At 38.1% G+C, this 15244-nt stretch overlaps 1 protein-coding gene across 3 annotated transcripts in view; it reads left to right on the top strand.

The window, feature by feature from the left end:
• Nucleotides 1-6510: 6510 nt before the first annotated feature.
• The window catches only part of MYBL1 (MYB proto-oncogene like 1), a 44530-nt gene continuing 35796 nt past the window's right edge, over nt 6511-15244 (top strand). For 2 of the 3 annotated variants that reach the window (XM_040487681.1, XM_040487682.1), the window contains exon 1: nt 6512-6791. In XM_040487681.1, the coding sequence (XP_040343615.1) occupies nt 6772-6791 (20 nt within the window). In that variant the 5' untranslated portion in view covers nt 6512-6771. Of the gene's footprint in view, nt 6792-15244 lie in introns of all 3 variants that reach the window. The other variant, XM_040487683.1, reaches the window with a different exon arrangement.

Raw genomic sequence — 15244 nt, forward strand, 5'->3', positions numbered from 1 at the left:
TGTATTTTAAAACTGCAAAAAGACCCAAACACGTGTGCACTTGTGTTTATAAGTAAAAACACAAGTTGATTTAAGCCCAGTTGATTCTGGGCTTAAATATAATCAGGTTTATCATTTAGTGTGGGTTGAATGTTGAATGGAAGTCAGGATAATTCTTCCTTGTGCAGAACTGTTTCAAACATGAAAAGAGTTTTCTGTTAGTAGAACTGGCACACCAAATGCCAGTAATGATCTTCAATAACCACAAATTCCCTCCAAATCTTCCAAATTCATTGTTCCATTTGGGAGTTCCTGGATGTCCTAAGCCAGGAGAGCAGGGGAAGCTGAAAACAAAAACAAAAACAAAAGAAAAACAAGATATTGTCCCTGATAAAGTGGAAGTTAATAAAATTAAAAAGGTAGAAAGCTTAGAATTAAAGAGGAGAAGCACATAACCTTCGTATCTTGGCACATGTCATGTTTCCTATAGATAAGCAATAGTCCTGCTTTAAGGATTTTGGGGTATCTGGTAAATTATTTCTCTTGTTTAATGCTCTGAGTACTCTTAATTTGGAGTTCCTATTCTTCATTTTGAACCCTCAGTTATTAGGCTCACTTGTTGTAAATAAGTGCTAAATTTTGAATGCCATGAAAGATTACCTTTTGAAAAGAAAGCACTACTTTTATTACCACAGGCTAAAAATGTTGAAAATTCAGAGGTGTAGTTTCCTATTGTTGCTATAACTAGTTACCACAAACTCAGTGGCTTAAAATAGTAAAAACTTAATATCCTAAAATTCTGGAAGTCAGAAGTTCCAAAAGAATCTGCCTGGGCTAAAATCAAGGTGTCAGCATGGTTGTGTGCCTTTCTGGAGGCTCTAGAGGAGAATCCATTTCCTTGATTTATTTAATAGCTCCTACAGGCTGCTTACATTCCTTGGTTCATGACCCTGTTCTCCATTTTCAAAGCTAACACATAACATCTCCAAATCTCTCTCTTTCTCCTGCTTCTTTCTTCCTTTTTTTTTTTTTTAACGTTTATTTTTGAGAGAGAGCAAGCAGGGGAGGGGCAGAGAGAGAGGGAGACAAAGAATCTGAAGCAGGCTCCATGCTGTCAGCACAAAGCTGGACATGACACTGGGCCACGAATTGTGAGGTCATCACCTGAGCTGAAGTCAGATGCTCAACTGACTGAGCCACCCAGGTGTCCCTCCTTCTTCTACTCTTAAGGACCCTTGTGATTACACTGGATCCACCTGGATAATCCAAACTGAATTCCCCAGGTCAAGACTCTTATTTTAATCACACCTGCAAAGTCCCTTTTGCCATGAAGGTATTATATTCACAGGTTCTGGGAATTAGGACACGGATATCTTTGGGTGGCCATTTATCACAAAAGAGTAGAGCAAAGGATATTGGTTTGAAATAGGGACACTTATTTTTTTTTTAATTTTTGTTTAAATTCCAGTTAGTTAACATAGAGTGTAATATTAGTTTCAGGTATACAATATGGTGATTCAACACTTCATACAACACCCGGTGCTCATCACAAATGCACTCCTTAATCTCCATCACCTGTTTAATCCATCCCCCCTACCCATCTCCGGAAATAAGGACACTTTAAAACATTTTTTCTCTTAGTTTTTTTTTTCTTGCAGATCAACGACTTTTATTTTTACCTTTAAAAGCCAAACTAAGAATTCTATAGCTGCTTATAACAGTATGATTTCTACTTATAATTTCCATCAAACTTAAAATAGCATCCTAAATGTAAAGTACAGATTACCAAAATATATTGGTGGTGGGGAGAGAGAGGTTGGAGCAGACAATTATATATTCAAGATGTAGGGTTTTTTTGTTTTGTTTTTTAGAGAGAGAGCATGTGAACAGGAGAGAGGGGCAAAGGGAGAGAGAGAGAATCTCAAGCAGGTTCCATGTTCAATGCACAGCCCAATGCAAGGCTCAATCCCACAACCCTGGGATCATGACCTGAGCAGAAATCAAGAGTCCAACACTTAACTGACTGAACCACCCAGGTGTCCCTACAAGATATCTGAATCTGAGTTTTGTTTTCAGATGGAGCACATAATATTTTGTTTCATCATTTCTGCCAAAGCATACTTATTTAGCATTATCAATATTGTTTTATATACCATAGTTACACTATTTACTTCTATTGGCAGCTCATTTTTTAAAATTAAAAAATAAGAGTTTATGCTTTAAAAAGTCAGATAATATAAAAGTACATTCACTTTACATATAAAATGAAAAAGTTAAAGCCCATCCTGCTCCCATCTCATCCTTTTCTCTAAAGTGATACACTGTTAAACAGTTTGTGGTGTGTAGTCCATAGACCATTTTCTATAATGTTAGACACATACCCACATACACACATACCCTGAGTTCTTATGTATACGAATAACATATTAATCATACGGTTCTGCTACTAGCTCTTTGCTCTACATCATACTATGTCTATAGTATATACTATACTGATAGTTGGAATGCTCATGGATAGTAGGGTAGTAGAGTGACTGGAAGCTTGGTTTCTAATTCCAATCTTGGTTCTGCCATTATATGCCCTTGGACAAGTTAATCTTTTGGTGCACTATTTTTCCCATTTATAAAGTGGATGAAAATAATAGTACCTACCTCAAAGGATTGTTACAATTATACAAGTTGTGAATATTGCCTAAGATGAATGTATGCTCAACACCTAGAAGGGCCCAGTAATGTAATAGTCATTTAATTGCATTGCCTTAATATTATACTATTTCTACTAGCTGTATAATTGTTCTTCTCTGATGATGAACAATTTAAACTAGTCTTAAAATCTGGGGCACTTGGGTGGCTCAGTCAGTTAAGTGTCTGACTTCAGCTCAGGTCATGATCTCACAGTTTGCAGGTTCAAGCCCCGTGTAGGGCTCTGTGCTGACAGCTCAGAGCCTGGAGCAAGCTTTGGATTCTGTGTCTCCCTCTCTCTTTACCCCTCCCTTGCTCATGCTCTGTCTGTCTCTCTCAAAAATAAACATTAGGGGCGCCTGGGTGGCGCAGTCGGTTAAGCGTCCGACTTCAGCCAGGTCACGATCTCGCGGTCCGTGAGTTCGAGCCCCGTGTCAGGCTCTGGGCTGATGGCTCAGACCCTGGAGCCTGTTTCCGATTCTGTGTCTCCCTCTCTCTCTGCCCCTCCCCCGTTCATGCTCTGTCTCTCTCTGTCCCAAAAATAAATAAACGTTGAAAAAAAAAATAAACATTAGACAAATTTTTTAAAATTAGTTTCAAAATGTGAAAACTTCCAAAGTGGGGTTTTAATGTAATATAATACTATAAGCACTAAATGACAACTTTTTTGCTTACATTGAATTACAGTATATCAAGATAAAATGTCTGTCATAGGCTATGCACATCTTTATGGCTTTTGCTCAGTATTGCTTTCCAAAAGGATTATACCAGCTTCAGTACTAATATCAAGGAATTATTCAAATTTAGTTGGCAGGATTTAGAAATATTTTGCAACCTTAGCACTCATGAAATGGTATTTCAAACTTAATTTGTACTTTTTATATTTATCCATGTGCTTATTATTTGCCTTTGTTTTGTTCATTGTATAGTGATTGTATTTGAGCATATTAACACATTACTATTCTAGGGACTGGGACTCTAGCAATAAATAAAAGACAAAACTCTATGAGAATCACAGATACAACTCTATTAAAAGTATAGCCTCTCAGTATATTAAGCTAGCAAAAACTTTTCAAACTAACATAAGCAAAGCTTGGGAGTATTTGGCCTTTGTGGGAGGATAAGAAGTTGGTATAACCATGGGAAGGATGAGTATGGTGCATCATACTGCTGATTTAATATTAATGAAGCAATTTAGCAATGTATTTAAAGACTTGGAGTAAGAAAGTAAATTAGTACATGCTTGAAAAATCATTTTTATAATTGAAAACAGGAATATATTTGTCATGGAGTAGAAAGAAAACTTCATGTGAGGTTTTTTTTGTTTTTTTGTTTTTTTTTTTTTTTTTGAGAGAAAGAGGGAGGCAGAGGGAGAGGGAGAATCTTAAGCAGGCTCCAGGCCCAGCATGGAGCAGATGTGGGGCTCAGTCTCATCACCATGAGATCATGACCTGAGGGGAAATCAAGAGTTGGACACTTAACCAACTGAGCCACCCAGGCACCCCTATATGAGTTTTAAAAGATAAAATAGTTTTCAAAGCAATTTCCAACACTTGTTCCCAATCTATCTTCCCTTGGTATACAATTCCCTATATCTTAGTGGAACAACTTGAGAAGCTTTAACAGACTATTCAAAACCAACTCTTGGTATTGAGAAGTGTGACAATGAGAAGATCCCTTTGAGTGTTTGCAGTTTTTGGTGATTACAAATAAAGCCACTGTAAACATTTGTTTTCCAAAGTGGCTTTTCCATTTGCATTTCTACCAGCAATGCATGAAAGCTGTATTTGCTCAGCATCTTCACCTTCACCAACACTTGCACAGTCCTTTCCCTCCCTCATTCTAGCTATGTGGTAGTATCTCACTGAGGTTTTAATTTGCATTTCTCTAATAATTAATGATGTGAAGCATCTTTTCAAGTGGTGTATTTCCCTTTCGTATATCTTTTTTGGTGGAGGGTCTGCTCTAATATTTTGCCCATTTTTCATTGCTTTTCCCCCTCCTAATTCTTTTGAAAACTCCTTATATACTCTGAAGAAGAACACTTTTAAAATGTTTCGCTAAAAAAAAAAAACCAAACCAATTCTCAACTACATTTGAGTATATGTATTCAAATGACTGTGAACCACTTTAACTGTACACTCTGTCCTTCTCTAAGTGATTTAAATGAATTTGCAATCTGATCTTTCTGAGGAATTACCTTTTTCTCCATCTCTAAAATGATGGGTATTTAGTTTATTGTCAAAATCTAAAATACCTGCCATCAAACTCTAAAAATGTATTTTGTATAAAAAAACTAAAATATAACAGAAATTCTGCTTCCTGTTAGAATATAAATAAACCGAGTAATGTATGACTCAGGAGTAAATCAGAGAACACTGTTTTCAAATGACATTACTTTCTAAATTAAGTTTTTAAAAAAGTGAAAGAACAACACAATAAGGAATGATTTAAAAGTGTTTTACCTTCCCCAAATCCGTACCTTGAGAAAAAGGAGCTAATACATAAAAAGGCGTTTTAAGTTTTGAAAGTAGTGCATGCACTCTCTTCAATTCACATTTGCACCTGCATCTCTGATTTGCAAAAATTGATGCGTAAAATTTCAAAATAGCAAAATGTAAGTTTGTTATAATATTAACATGTGGTTTAGTGCTCTATGCAGTAGAGCATGGTACCTTGCAAATCTGGATCTTTTACCATTTGTAGTGGTTACTGTAATCTACTTTAATGTTATTTGAACTATTTGAACCGAGCAGCTCCTAGTTTTCATACTTGAATCCTTTAGAATAGTTACAACTGCTGAAGCTCCTTCGGTGCAGTTCTACCCTCTTCCGTCTCTCCTGGAAAGACCGTCACTTTCCACAGTTGACTACCATACTCATTTATCCGGCCAAAACTCCCAGTCCGCTCCTGTCTTCCTGCATTATTCTCCTGGATCAGGGCTTCTTCATCGCGCATCAATTACTTCCCGGAGAGCGAGCTAAGGGCAGGCACTGCCAAGACCAGACGCAGACCTGGATTATTTCCTTTTTCCGTGCCAAGCATCTTTCCAGCTAAAACCTTTTTTCACCTGTCACTCCTGCTTATTCTTGATATTCAGTTTTCTGCCACAGCCTTCGCTACTCTAGTAGCTATGATGTCTGGGCAAAAATAGCTCACATTTTTGCTTAAGCAATAACGGCCGCGCAAATTTTATGGTTAGATTTGTCTCAAGTCCGAAGACCGCGCCTCCAAACTAATGAGGCGGGATACACCCGGAGGAGTTCGCAGTGGAGGAACTGTGGCTGAGAGAAGGCTGTGGGGACTTGCCTAGGCGGGGCCACCCAACCCCCAGAGACCCTGACAGCACACTCCGGGAAGTTTGGACTCTTACCGCAGCTTCCGGACCCGCCCCTCTGCGAGCACCGGAACTCGCTTTCCCAGAAGGCCCCGCGCGGTGCGGCGCTGGGCGCGCTCCGGGTCCTGTCAAAGCAGGACCGGCGAGCCCGGTCTGCGGCCCCACCCCCTGACTCCCAGCTCCTTCCCCGACTCCCGCGAGTTCCAGTCCCGACTTCCAGCTCCCCAGCCCCGCCCTCAGCCGCGCGCGCTCTCCCCACCACGCCCTCGTCCCCCCGCGTGCGGCCGCTACAGCCAATGAGGTTCGGGGCCGCGTGCGCAGATTCAAACGGCGGCTCTTGAGGGAGGCTGGGCGCGAGATTCGGCGGTGCGGACAAAACCCTGCAGGAGGCTGCGAGCCCTGCAGAGGTGCTCGCTGCGGGGTGAGGGTGGGGGTCGGCGCCAGCCGCGGAGCTGAGCTCGGACCGCAGCTAGGAGGCTGAGAGGCGGCGGGAGGGGTCGAGGGAGGGCGAGAGCGCGCCTGCTGACATGTTGGGGGCATCCCTGACCGGGCCGGGCCGGGGCTAGGAGTGGCGCTGCGGGCCGGGGGCGGGTCGCTGTCCGCCCCTCCGTCCCTCCGTCCTGCCCTGCCGGGGACGTGCGTTCCACTCTCGGTCGCCTCGGAGAGGGAGCGAGGGAAGCGGCTGGAGGGTCGGGGACAAGGAACATTCGCTTGAGGCTGGAGGAGGCTGAACTGCGTCCCCGCCCAGCCCGCGCCTATGCGGTACTTGAAGGATGGCGAAGAGGTCGCGCAGGTGGGTGACATCCCTTTTACGCAGGCCTGTTGGCACAGTCTCGGCTCAGATTCTCTTCCTTTTCCCAGTGCGTCCCCATCAGGCCCTCCCCAGCTAGGGCAGAGGTTTTGCTTCCCGCTGCTCCGCAGCCGCTTCGGCCCGGCTGGCTGGATCCCAGCCGTGACTTGTGGAGAGTTGGGGACCACTATGTTTAAGGCGCAGAAAGTGAGTAACAAATGGTCAGGTTGCTCTTTTGAGTTGATTCTCCCCACAGCGCACGTCCAGACTTCAATCTCGCACAGCCGCTTCTTGGTCGGAGTTTCTTGCCAGGTAAGTCTGTGCGCTTTTAGGGAGTACCCTGCGCACGTAGAAGTGCTAGTGTACAGCCCGGACTTGAAAATGGTATTCGGAGAGACTTTTTTCTGAACTACTGTACCAATTAAAATAGGAACTATGTGATAAACCTGCGCTGGGACTCCTCTGCCATCTTTGCTGCCTTGACAGGTATGGAAAATCCCCTTAGGAATAGCTGATGAGAGAGGACCGTTTTGACGTGTTCTGTAGTTACCATGACGGTGTCTCAACTTTATGTTTATCTTTTTAATATCTTCTGTTGGGAAGATGTCACACTGTTACCACCAGTAGCTTCATCTTAAAACAATGTTTGATTCACTGAATATTTTTAGTGCCCGTGTTTGGCTCTGACTGTAACTAAGTGTTGCCCAGAGGTAGGGCATATTTTTTTGTTGGAAACTTGCTAGGAGGAGTTTACTCATCTAATTTTTATTTATATGTTGCTATAGTAGCTACACCTAAACTGTGTGTAGTAACCACTTAGATGGCACAAAACTAGGGTGTCTTTTGTCACTATTATTAAATAAACCTTAAAAGATGTTTGGTAGGTTTTACAAATGGCTTTCTTTATCTAGGTCCACATCCTTAAAGTCTTAACGAGAGATGTATTTCCAAACTTGGAATTTAGCACTAGGATTCACTCATTGCAGATTTCTGTTAAAAACTGGCAATAGCGACACATAATATTTGCTGCCTTGTTCATTTATTAAGTATCTGCTGTATGTAGGGTATTTTCGCAGAAATCAACATGAAATATATGATTAAGTCCTTGTTAGACTGTTACTTTGTGGCAAGTACAGTATAGGTCAAACTCTTGAGGTGGAACAAATATACACATACACATGCATAAACCCACCTCTAGAATAGGATTTTCAGCCTTGTCACTATTGATATATTGGATTAGATGATTCTTTGGGGGTGGGGGGGCTGTCCTGTGCTTTGTAGTATGTTTAACAGCATCCCTGGCCTCTACCCAGTAGATGCCAATAACACCCTGTTTCCCCCAGTTGTGACAATCATATGTCTCCAGAGATTATCAAATGCGTTTTGAAGGCTGGGGGGCGAAATCACCCAGGTGAGAATTGCTGCTCTAATTAACTTCCTAATCTTCAAAAACAATCAATATTAAAAGCTCCTATAATTATAATTACTGAGGAACTCGTTTAGGCCTTTTCTTTTGGATTTTTAAATATACAGAATTTTAAAAATAAAGTAACTTCATTAAGCAAGGTGACACTTGACTATGTCAACTCAGTAATGGAAGTTTGTTTATATTTATTGTGTGGCATTATCTACCTATCACTATTGATGTTAATCTTATTTGAAAGAATGTCTTAGCTAATGCTATCATCAGCATTTAGTTATGGTTAGACAGGGATGCTTGAATGTCAGAACCCTGCCCTCTCTGGTTGATTTTGTCTGTTCTTTTCATAGTTTTTGTATGCTTAATAATAATAGACTAAGAAAGGAGAAGTGATTTAATGACTAATTTGCCTGTGTAGGTTATTTTCTTTTATTGGCGGTACTGTGAGCCCTGAAATCTAAACATTAATTGTACTGTTGACTTTTGTTCCTTGTCAGCTGTATGAATTGAAATGTATTGTAGAATGAGTTAAAACGTCATAAGGCTGGAGTAACTAAATGTGGTGGGGTGAAGCTGTGTTCCCTATGGGAGTGTAGAGGTAGAGGATGTGGTGAGAAGTTATCATCTCTGTGTGGTGTATTTCTTAGGGTCTTCATACTTGAATGTTTCATGCTCTAAATTATATTGCTTATTTATGAAAATATGTCTTTTTTATCTTAGAAGAGAATAGAATGTGAAATGTTTTGAAGGAGAAATTATTTGTTGAGCAAAGTGTAGTCTCATGTTTCTTGGCTAAATATCTCAATAATAAATATGAACTTAATTTATAGTTGAATGAGAAAGGAAATAATTTAGTCAATTTAAGATCTCCACTATACAACTATTTAAGTATTTGAGCAAAAACTGTACTTTGCTGTATAAGTGATTTACATAAGACTATGGGCATAAGTTCTGTAGTATACTTTTTCTGTATGATATGGGGAAAAAAAGTAAAAAAACTGTTACCTCAGGTTGAAACAACTGAAGGATGTTGGCTCTTTTGCTTTTTGTTTAAGATGGCTGTAGTGTCTCTGAACTAGATTTACATAAAGGAAAAGGCTCATTTAATGTGATTTTAAATAGTTTTAGATCCCACTGGGGGGTTTAATGATATATTTTACAGGCAATACCAATTGGCATATCTGTTACTAACATGTATTTGATTAAAAAAATTGTTTTTAATGTTTGTTTATTTTTGAGAGACAAAGAGACAGAGTGTGAGTGGGGTAGGGGAGAGAAAGAGGGAGACACAGAATCCGAAGCAGGCTCCAGGATCTGAACTGTCCGCACAGAGCCCTACGGGGGCTCAAACCTATTAACTGTGAGATCATGACCCGAACCGAAGTCGGAAGCTCAACAAACTGAGCTCCCACGCGCCTCAACACGTGTTTGATTTTTAAGCATCATTATGTATTAAGTAATTAATTTTAGTTTTTAAAATCCAGGGCTACCCTTAAATAAACTTTAAAAAATGTCATTTAGAACCTGGAAGAGCTATTTAAGTAGTAACAGATTCAGATATATACACTTGATAAAGGTAAAAGCCAGATTTTGCATTGGAAAATGTTTTTCAGTGGTTATGTATGTGTGTGAGGGGAAGCAATTTTGCTATGTTGTTTCCAGCAAAATGAGTATTATGGGTGAAAAGAATACTGAAGTATGAGAACTGATTTTTTAATCAGCTTTGTCATTAACTAGCAATATTGTTTTAGGAAAGCAAGTAAACTCTATATCCAGGTTTTTAAATCTGTTTTATAGGGGGTTGGATTTTATGGTCTGTATGGTAATTTCTAGATTTAATATATATCCTGCTTTGAACCCTTTTGTAATCATCCTTGCTCATTTAAAAATATATACACTAATGGAATAAAATAGAAAAATTCTCTCATTATTTTCATTTATGAATAGCTAGGTAAAATTCCCTTCAGTATTTATTTCAGTATTGCTATTAGTAATGGTCAAATGAAGTCAATTTTGTTTTACTATAATGATGCTAGCTTGCAGCCTATGTTTGGAAATAAAATATTCATGTATGCAGTACATAATATTAACCACTGGGTGGCCTGATTTCACTTTATTAAATCAACCTGGTAAATTTTCATACCTTGAATTCAATTGGACTTTAAAAAATACAGAATTACCCTGTTAAGACAGTATAATAAAGATATAATTTTGGATTTTGATAAAAATTTCAGATTTGATGCAGTTTATGACTTAAAATATGATCAAGTTGAAGTGATTTTATTAGAGCCAATTTTAAAGAACTTGATATATCTCTAATTTCAAACCAGTAGTTTCTTTTCATATAAAAGTAAATTTTTAAAAATTCTCAAGTTCTTCCTTTCAATACTTTTTATTACTCTTTTTGGGTGAGATAATTAATGTCCTTTAAAATTGAACTTCTCCCTAATGTTTTATCTTAATATTGTCAAGTATTTTGTGTTAATATTGTCAAGAATAGTTTGTGTATTATTTCACAGGGTAAGTTATGACTGTAATATCCTATTAGCTCATGCCTAGTGTAGAGTTATTCTTAGCCATTTTCCTGGCCTAATGAGTCATAGTATTTATGTGTGTATGTGTGCATGCATTTCATTTTGCTGTTTAATACTCATCCTAATCACTGTTCATTCATAATTTAAAAAAAAACCTTTTCATTTTAATGTAGTGCTTAGCTTATGTATTAGACAGTTATAGAATAAATATTTTCTCTGACTTAAAAAATAGAACTGGAAGAGTAATTTTGGAAACCAAGTCCTGGATGAAGATTCAGAAACCAAATTCCTCTTCTATTTTTGCTTTGTGATGGGACCAATAATTTCACCCATTTTGCTGTCTTCTAGATCAGTCACTCTAGATTAAAAATGGCTTATTTGTTTATAAGGTAGGGAGTTGATTTTATTTAGTTATTATCATTATCGATTGCTATAATATAGAAATGCTAAAGGAAGACAGTGAAAAGCAGAAAAATAGAACGGATTTGTTTTGATGGTATCTAACCATTATTAAGCAATGGAACTTTTTTACTGTTAAATGGTGAAAGTGGGATGTTGGTGAGATTATTTGTGGAGTTTTATCCCTTCTCTTTTTTCTTGGCAAATTGTAGGCATTCTCAGGCATCATTCTGTTGTAGCTAGTGATATTGATAATTTTCTAGGATCTTATTCTGTCACACTTATTTAAAAGTTACATCATCCTTTAACAATTACTTAACTAATATAGAAATAACTTTATGCTAAAACTAAGAAGTAACTGGGTGGATAGACTCTAGGAAAGTCCCAGTGGTAGAGAGATGATTCTAAGAATTCTACTTTAATCCTCCCTCACACTAACCCACTCAAAAAACCCAGCTTCCTGAACATTGGGCTGTATAACTCTGTCTGAAACTGATGACCATGCTGATGCAAAACAGAGAATGAAACCGCATGTAGAAATAGAAATTTCTCACAAATCAAGTATATGGTTAAAAAATGAGGCAGAATCTTAAAGTTGAACAAGTTTTCAGGAAAACTGCTGCTTGCACACTAGTCTTTTGACCCAAGTAACATCTTTAGACTCTTATCCTTAACTTAAAATATTTTGATAAGAACCCATGGTGAATTTTGTACAGATGTGATATAGATATTTTTTTGAATACTCAAGATTTATATAGGCAGGTCCCCAAATTAAATATTGTTTTGATCCAGAAATAACCCAATTTTAAAAAGCAGTCTCAAATATGCTATTGTGGAAGCTCTTGGGATCTGAGGGGAGGGAAGAAAGAGGGGAAGCTGTGAAAAGCATGACTGAGGGCTCTTTGGGATGGCAGGAAGTGTCAGTGTTGGTAGGGACAGTTTTAGGAAAGGTTAGGCAATATTAGTAGATACCCTAAAGAACCCATTCTGTACTGAATATTTTGTTTCAGCAAACAATTAAAATTCTACCACTTGGAGGTGCATTTGGATTTTGAAAGTCCTTTTTAATAAATGGGAATGCCTTTCACCTTCTCCTAAAGATATTTTCATTTGTTAAAAAAAGAAAAAAGTGTTCTTTCTCATATCCACTTGAGGTCAGTTGTACTGAGAGAGGTGGAAATTTTTTTTTTTTAAAATTTTTTTTTTCCTTTTTCAACGTTTTTATTTATTTTTGGGACAGAGAGAGACAGAGCATGAACGGGGGAAGGGCAGAGAGAGAGGGAGACACAGAATCGGAAACAGGCTCCAGGATCTGAGCCATCAGCCCAGAGCCCGACGCGGGGCTCGAACTCACGGACCGCGAGATCGTGACCTGGCTGAAGTCGGACGCTTAACCGACTGCGCCACCCAGGCGCCCCAGAGAGAGGTGGAAATTTTGATTGGATTGGAAGGGAGTGAGGTAATTTTGGGATACAGAGTACTTGGAGGAGGTAAAAGTAAGGAAGATCATTCAATAATCATTAATTTTACAAATATTATAGGTACTGTGTTTGTGCAGAGAGGTCAATGTATCAGATATGGTCTTTGCACTCCTGAACTTATTATTTGGTTGGGAAGGTTGGCATATGTGATGAGCATTAAAAAGGAAGGGTAGATGCCATGAATATATACAAATGGGACAGAAAGCCTCAATATGGTGTTTATCTGATTTGGTAGCCTTAGAAATTTATGAAGTCGTTGGATCCTGAACCATCTCCATTGTAACAATTTCATCTTGGCTAATCAGGTGATATTTCTGATAGCTGAAGATGGCAGCAAATAACAGGTGTTTATTTTTTTAAACTTTTATTTTCAGATTAGTTCAACAAAACAAACATATATGAAAGTGGGACTGGCAGATTAATGTTACAAATAGACACTGGCCTTAGTGAGAGAGCATTGGAATGTTGAAATGTATTGAACTGAAGCAGAGATAGATAGCTATATAGGTAGGGGACTTAGGGTTCTTGGAGTCTTGCTTGGTCAGATATGAAGAATTTTGGTCCTATAGAAGTGACAAATCAAGGGAAATCAAGTTCCTGCAAAGGATCTGTAGACAGTATATGTTAAATCTAGGCCTCCATGTTTCAGTTTTGTAAGAACTAAACTATGTGTAGATATTAGGAACTGCCCACATGTTCTTAAATATATTACATTGAGATTAAACCAATCATCAAACGTTAACTGTTTGAAATCTGAGTGAATTTTTGGAAAAGAGTTGAAATAGAAATAATCATGGATATTGCTGGTCATTCAGTGCATAATACTAATGTTGAACTACCTCTCTGTGCCACAATCCTATATGAGTTATTTTATGTGTTTTTTCATTTAATTTTATCCTTAAAGAAGCACTATCAGGTAGGTGCTCATTTCACAAACAGGTAAACTAAAGCCCTAAGAGGTTAATATGTCCAAGGATGCAAAATAAGTAAAGTTGTAACTAGAACCTGGTTCTTCGGGTGTCTTTGGTGTCTTCCAGCTTCTTCCCTGTTTTTCTAGTATGTGGTAGTATAGTGGTTAAGTAGTGGATTTTGGAGTTCAGTCATGCTGTGTTTGGCATAACTATGGGCAAGAAGTTAATTTTCTAAGTCAAAGCTCCCTATTATGTAAAATGGGAATAATAATATTCTTGGGGTTGTTGTGGGGTTTTAAGAGAGAAATTTCATAGACGACCTAATGTCTGGTACTTAGAAAGTTTAAACAAATATTAGCTCTTGTTATTATCAGATGCTCATGACTGTATTCAGTCCTCTAGCTACTCAAAGTCTTCTGGTTCAGTTTATCATAAAGACCTGCCCTCTCTTCTGGGGATTTGTGCTCTCATGGCTTTAATTGCTCTCTGTATGCTGGTGACTGTCAAAACTATGTGTCTACCCTAGGCCTCCTACCTGAGCTGAAGATATTGGGCCTACTTGCCTTCTAGATTTGCTCTGCCCATAGGATAGCCACTTCCCACATGTGGCTATTGAGCTGTTGACATGTGGTTAGTCTGAATTGCAATGTACTCTAAGTATAAAATACACACTAGATTTTCTTTAGTAAGAAAAAAGGAATGTAAAGTAGCTCATGATTATGTTGATTATGTGATAATTTTTAATGTATTAAATAACATTATTTTGACATGTTTTTATTTTTAAAATGTGGCTACTAGGAAATTACATATATGGCTGCATTATATTTCTATTGGACTGTGCTATTCTAGATATCTCCTCTTATATATTTCTCAAGTGCCTTGAAATTAGCTAGTCCAAAACTGCCTGAGACTCTCCCCATTCTCTTCTCCCTCCCAAAGTTCTGTTTTTCCTTCTATTCTTTATCTTGGTGGATAGCTCTGTTTATGCTCCCAAAGCCAGAAATTTTGGAGTCATTGATTCCTTGCAAAATCTTTTTCTACTTTTTTCATATTTGTCATTTTCATGCACTTCTTATTGTTGCCACTATTACTACCTTCGTTGGTTTATTCTTTTATGGTTTCTTGATTTTGTTATATTTAGATCCATTCTACTCAAGGATATAAAAAGATGGAATTCTACCCTATTTTTTTTTTAAGTTTATTTATTTATTTTGGGAGAGAGAATGTGTGTGTGCATTAGTGTACGTGTTCACACAGGGGAAGGAGAGGGGCAGAAAGCAAGGGAGAAAGAATCCCAAGCAGGCTCTGTGGTGTCAGCACAGAGCCCTGTGTGGAGCTCAATCCCACAAAATGAAATGAGATCATGACCTGAGCTGAAATTGAGTCCAATGCTTAACCAACAGAGTCACTCAGCCTCCCCTACCCTATTTTTTTCAATTTTATTTATTGAACTAATCTTTACACTCAACATGGGACTAAAACTCACACTCTTCTCTGACTGAGCCAGCCAGGTGCCCAGGCCTACCCTATTTTTTTTTTTAAATAGTATTGTTACAGTTTCGTTTTTTTAAAAATGTATTTGCTTCATCTTAAGTTTTTTATTTTAAAGTAGGACTCAAAGTTTGTTTTTAAATTTTTTTTTATTTTTTAATTTTTAATTTTTAATTTTTAATTTTTAATTTTTAATTTTTAATTTTTAATTTTTAATTTT

Source organism: Herpailurus yagouaroundi, unplaced genomic scaffold (assembly GCF_014898765.1).
Source record: "Herpailurus yagouaroundi ecotype Mexico unplaced genomic scaffold, PumYag 165, whole genome shotgun sequence".
In the NCBI taxonomy this organism is placed as follows: domain Eukaryota; kingdom Metazoa; phylum Chordata; class Mammalia; order Carnivora; family Felidae; genus Herpailurus; species Herpailurus yagouaroundi.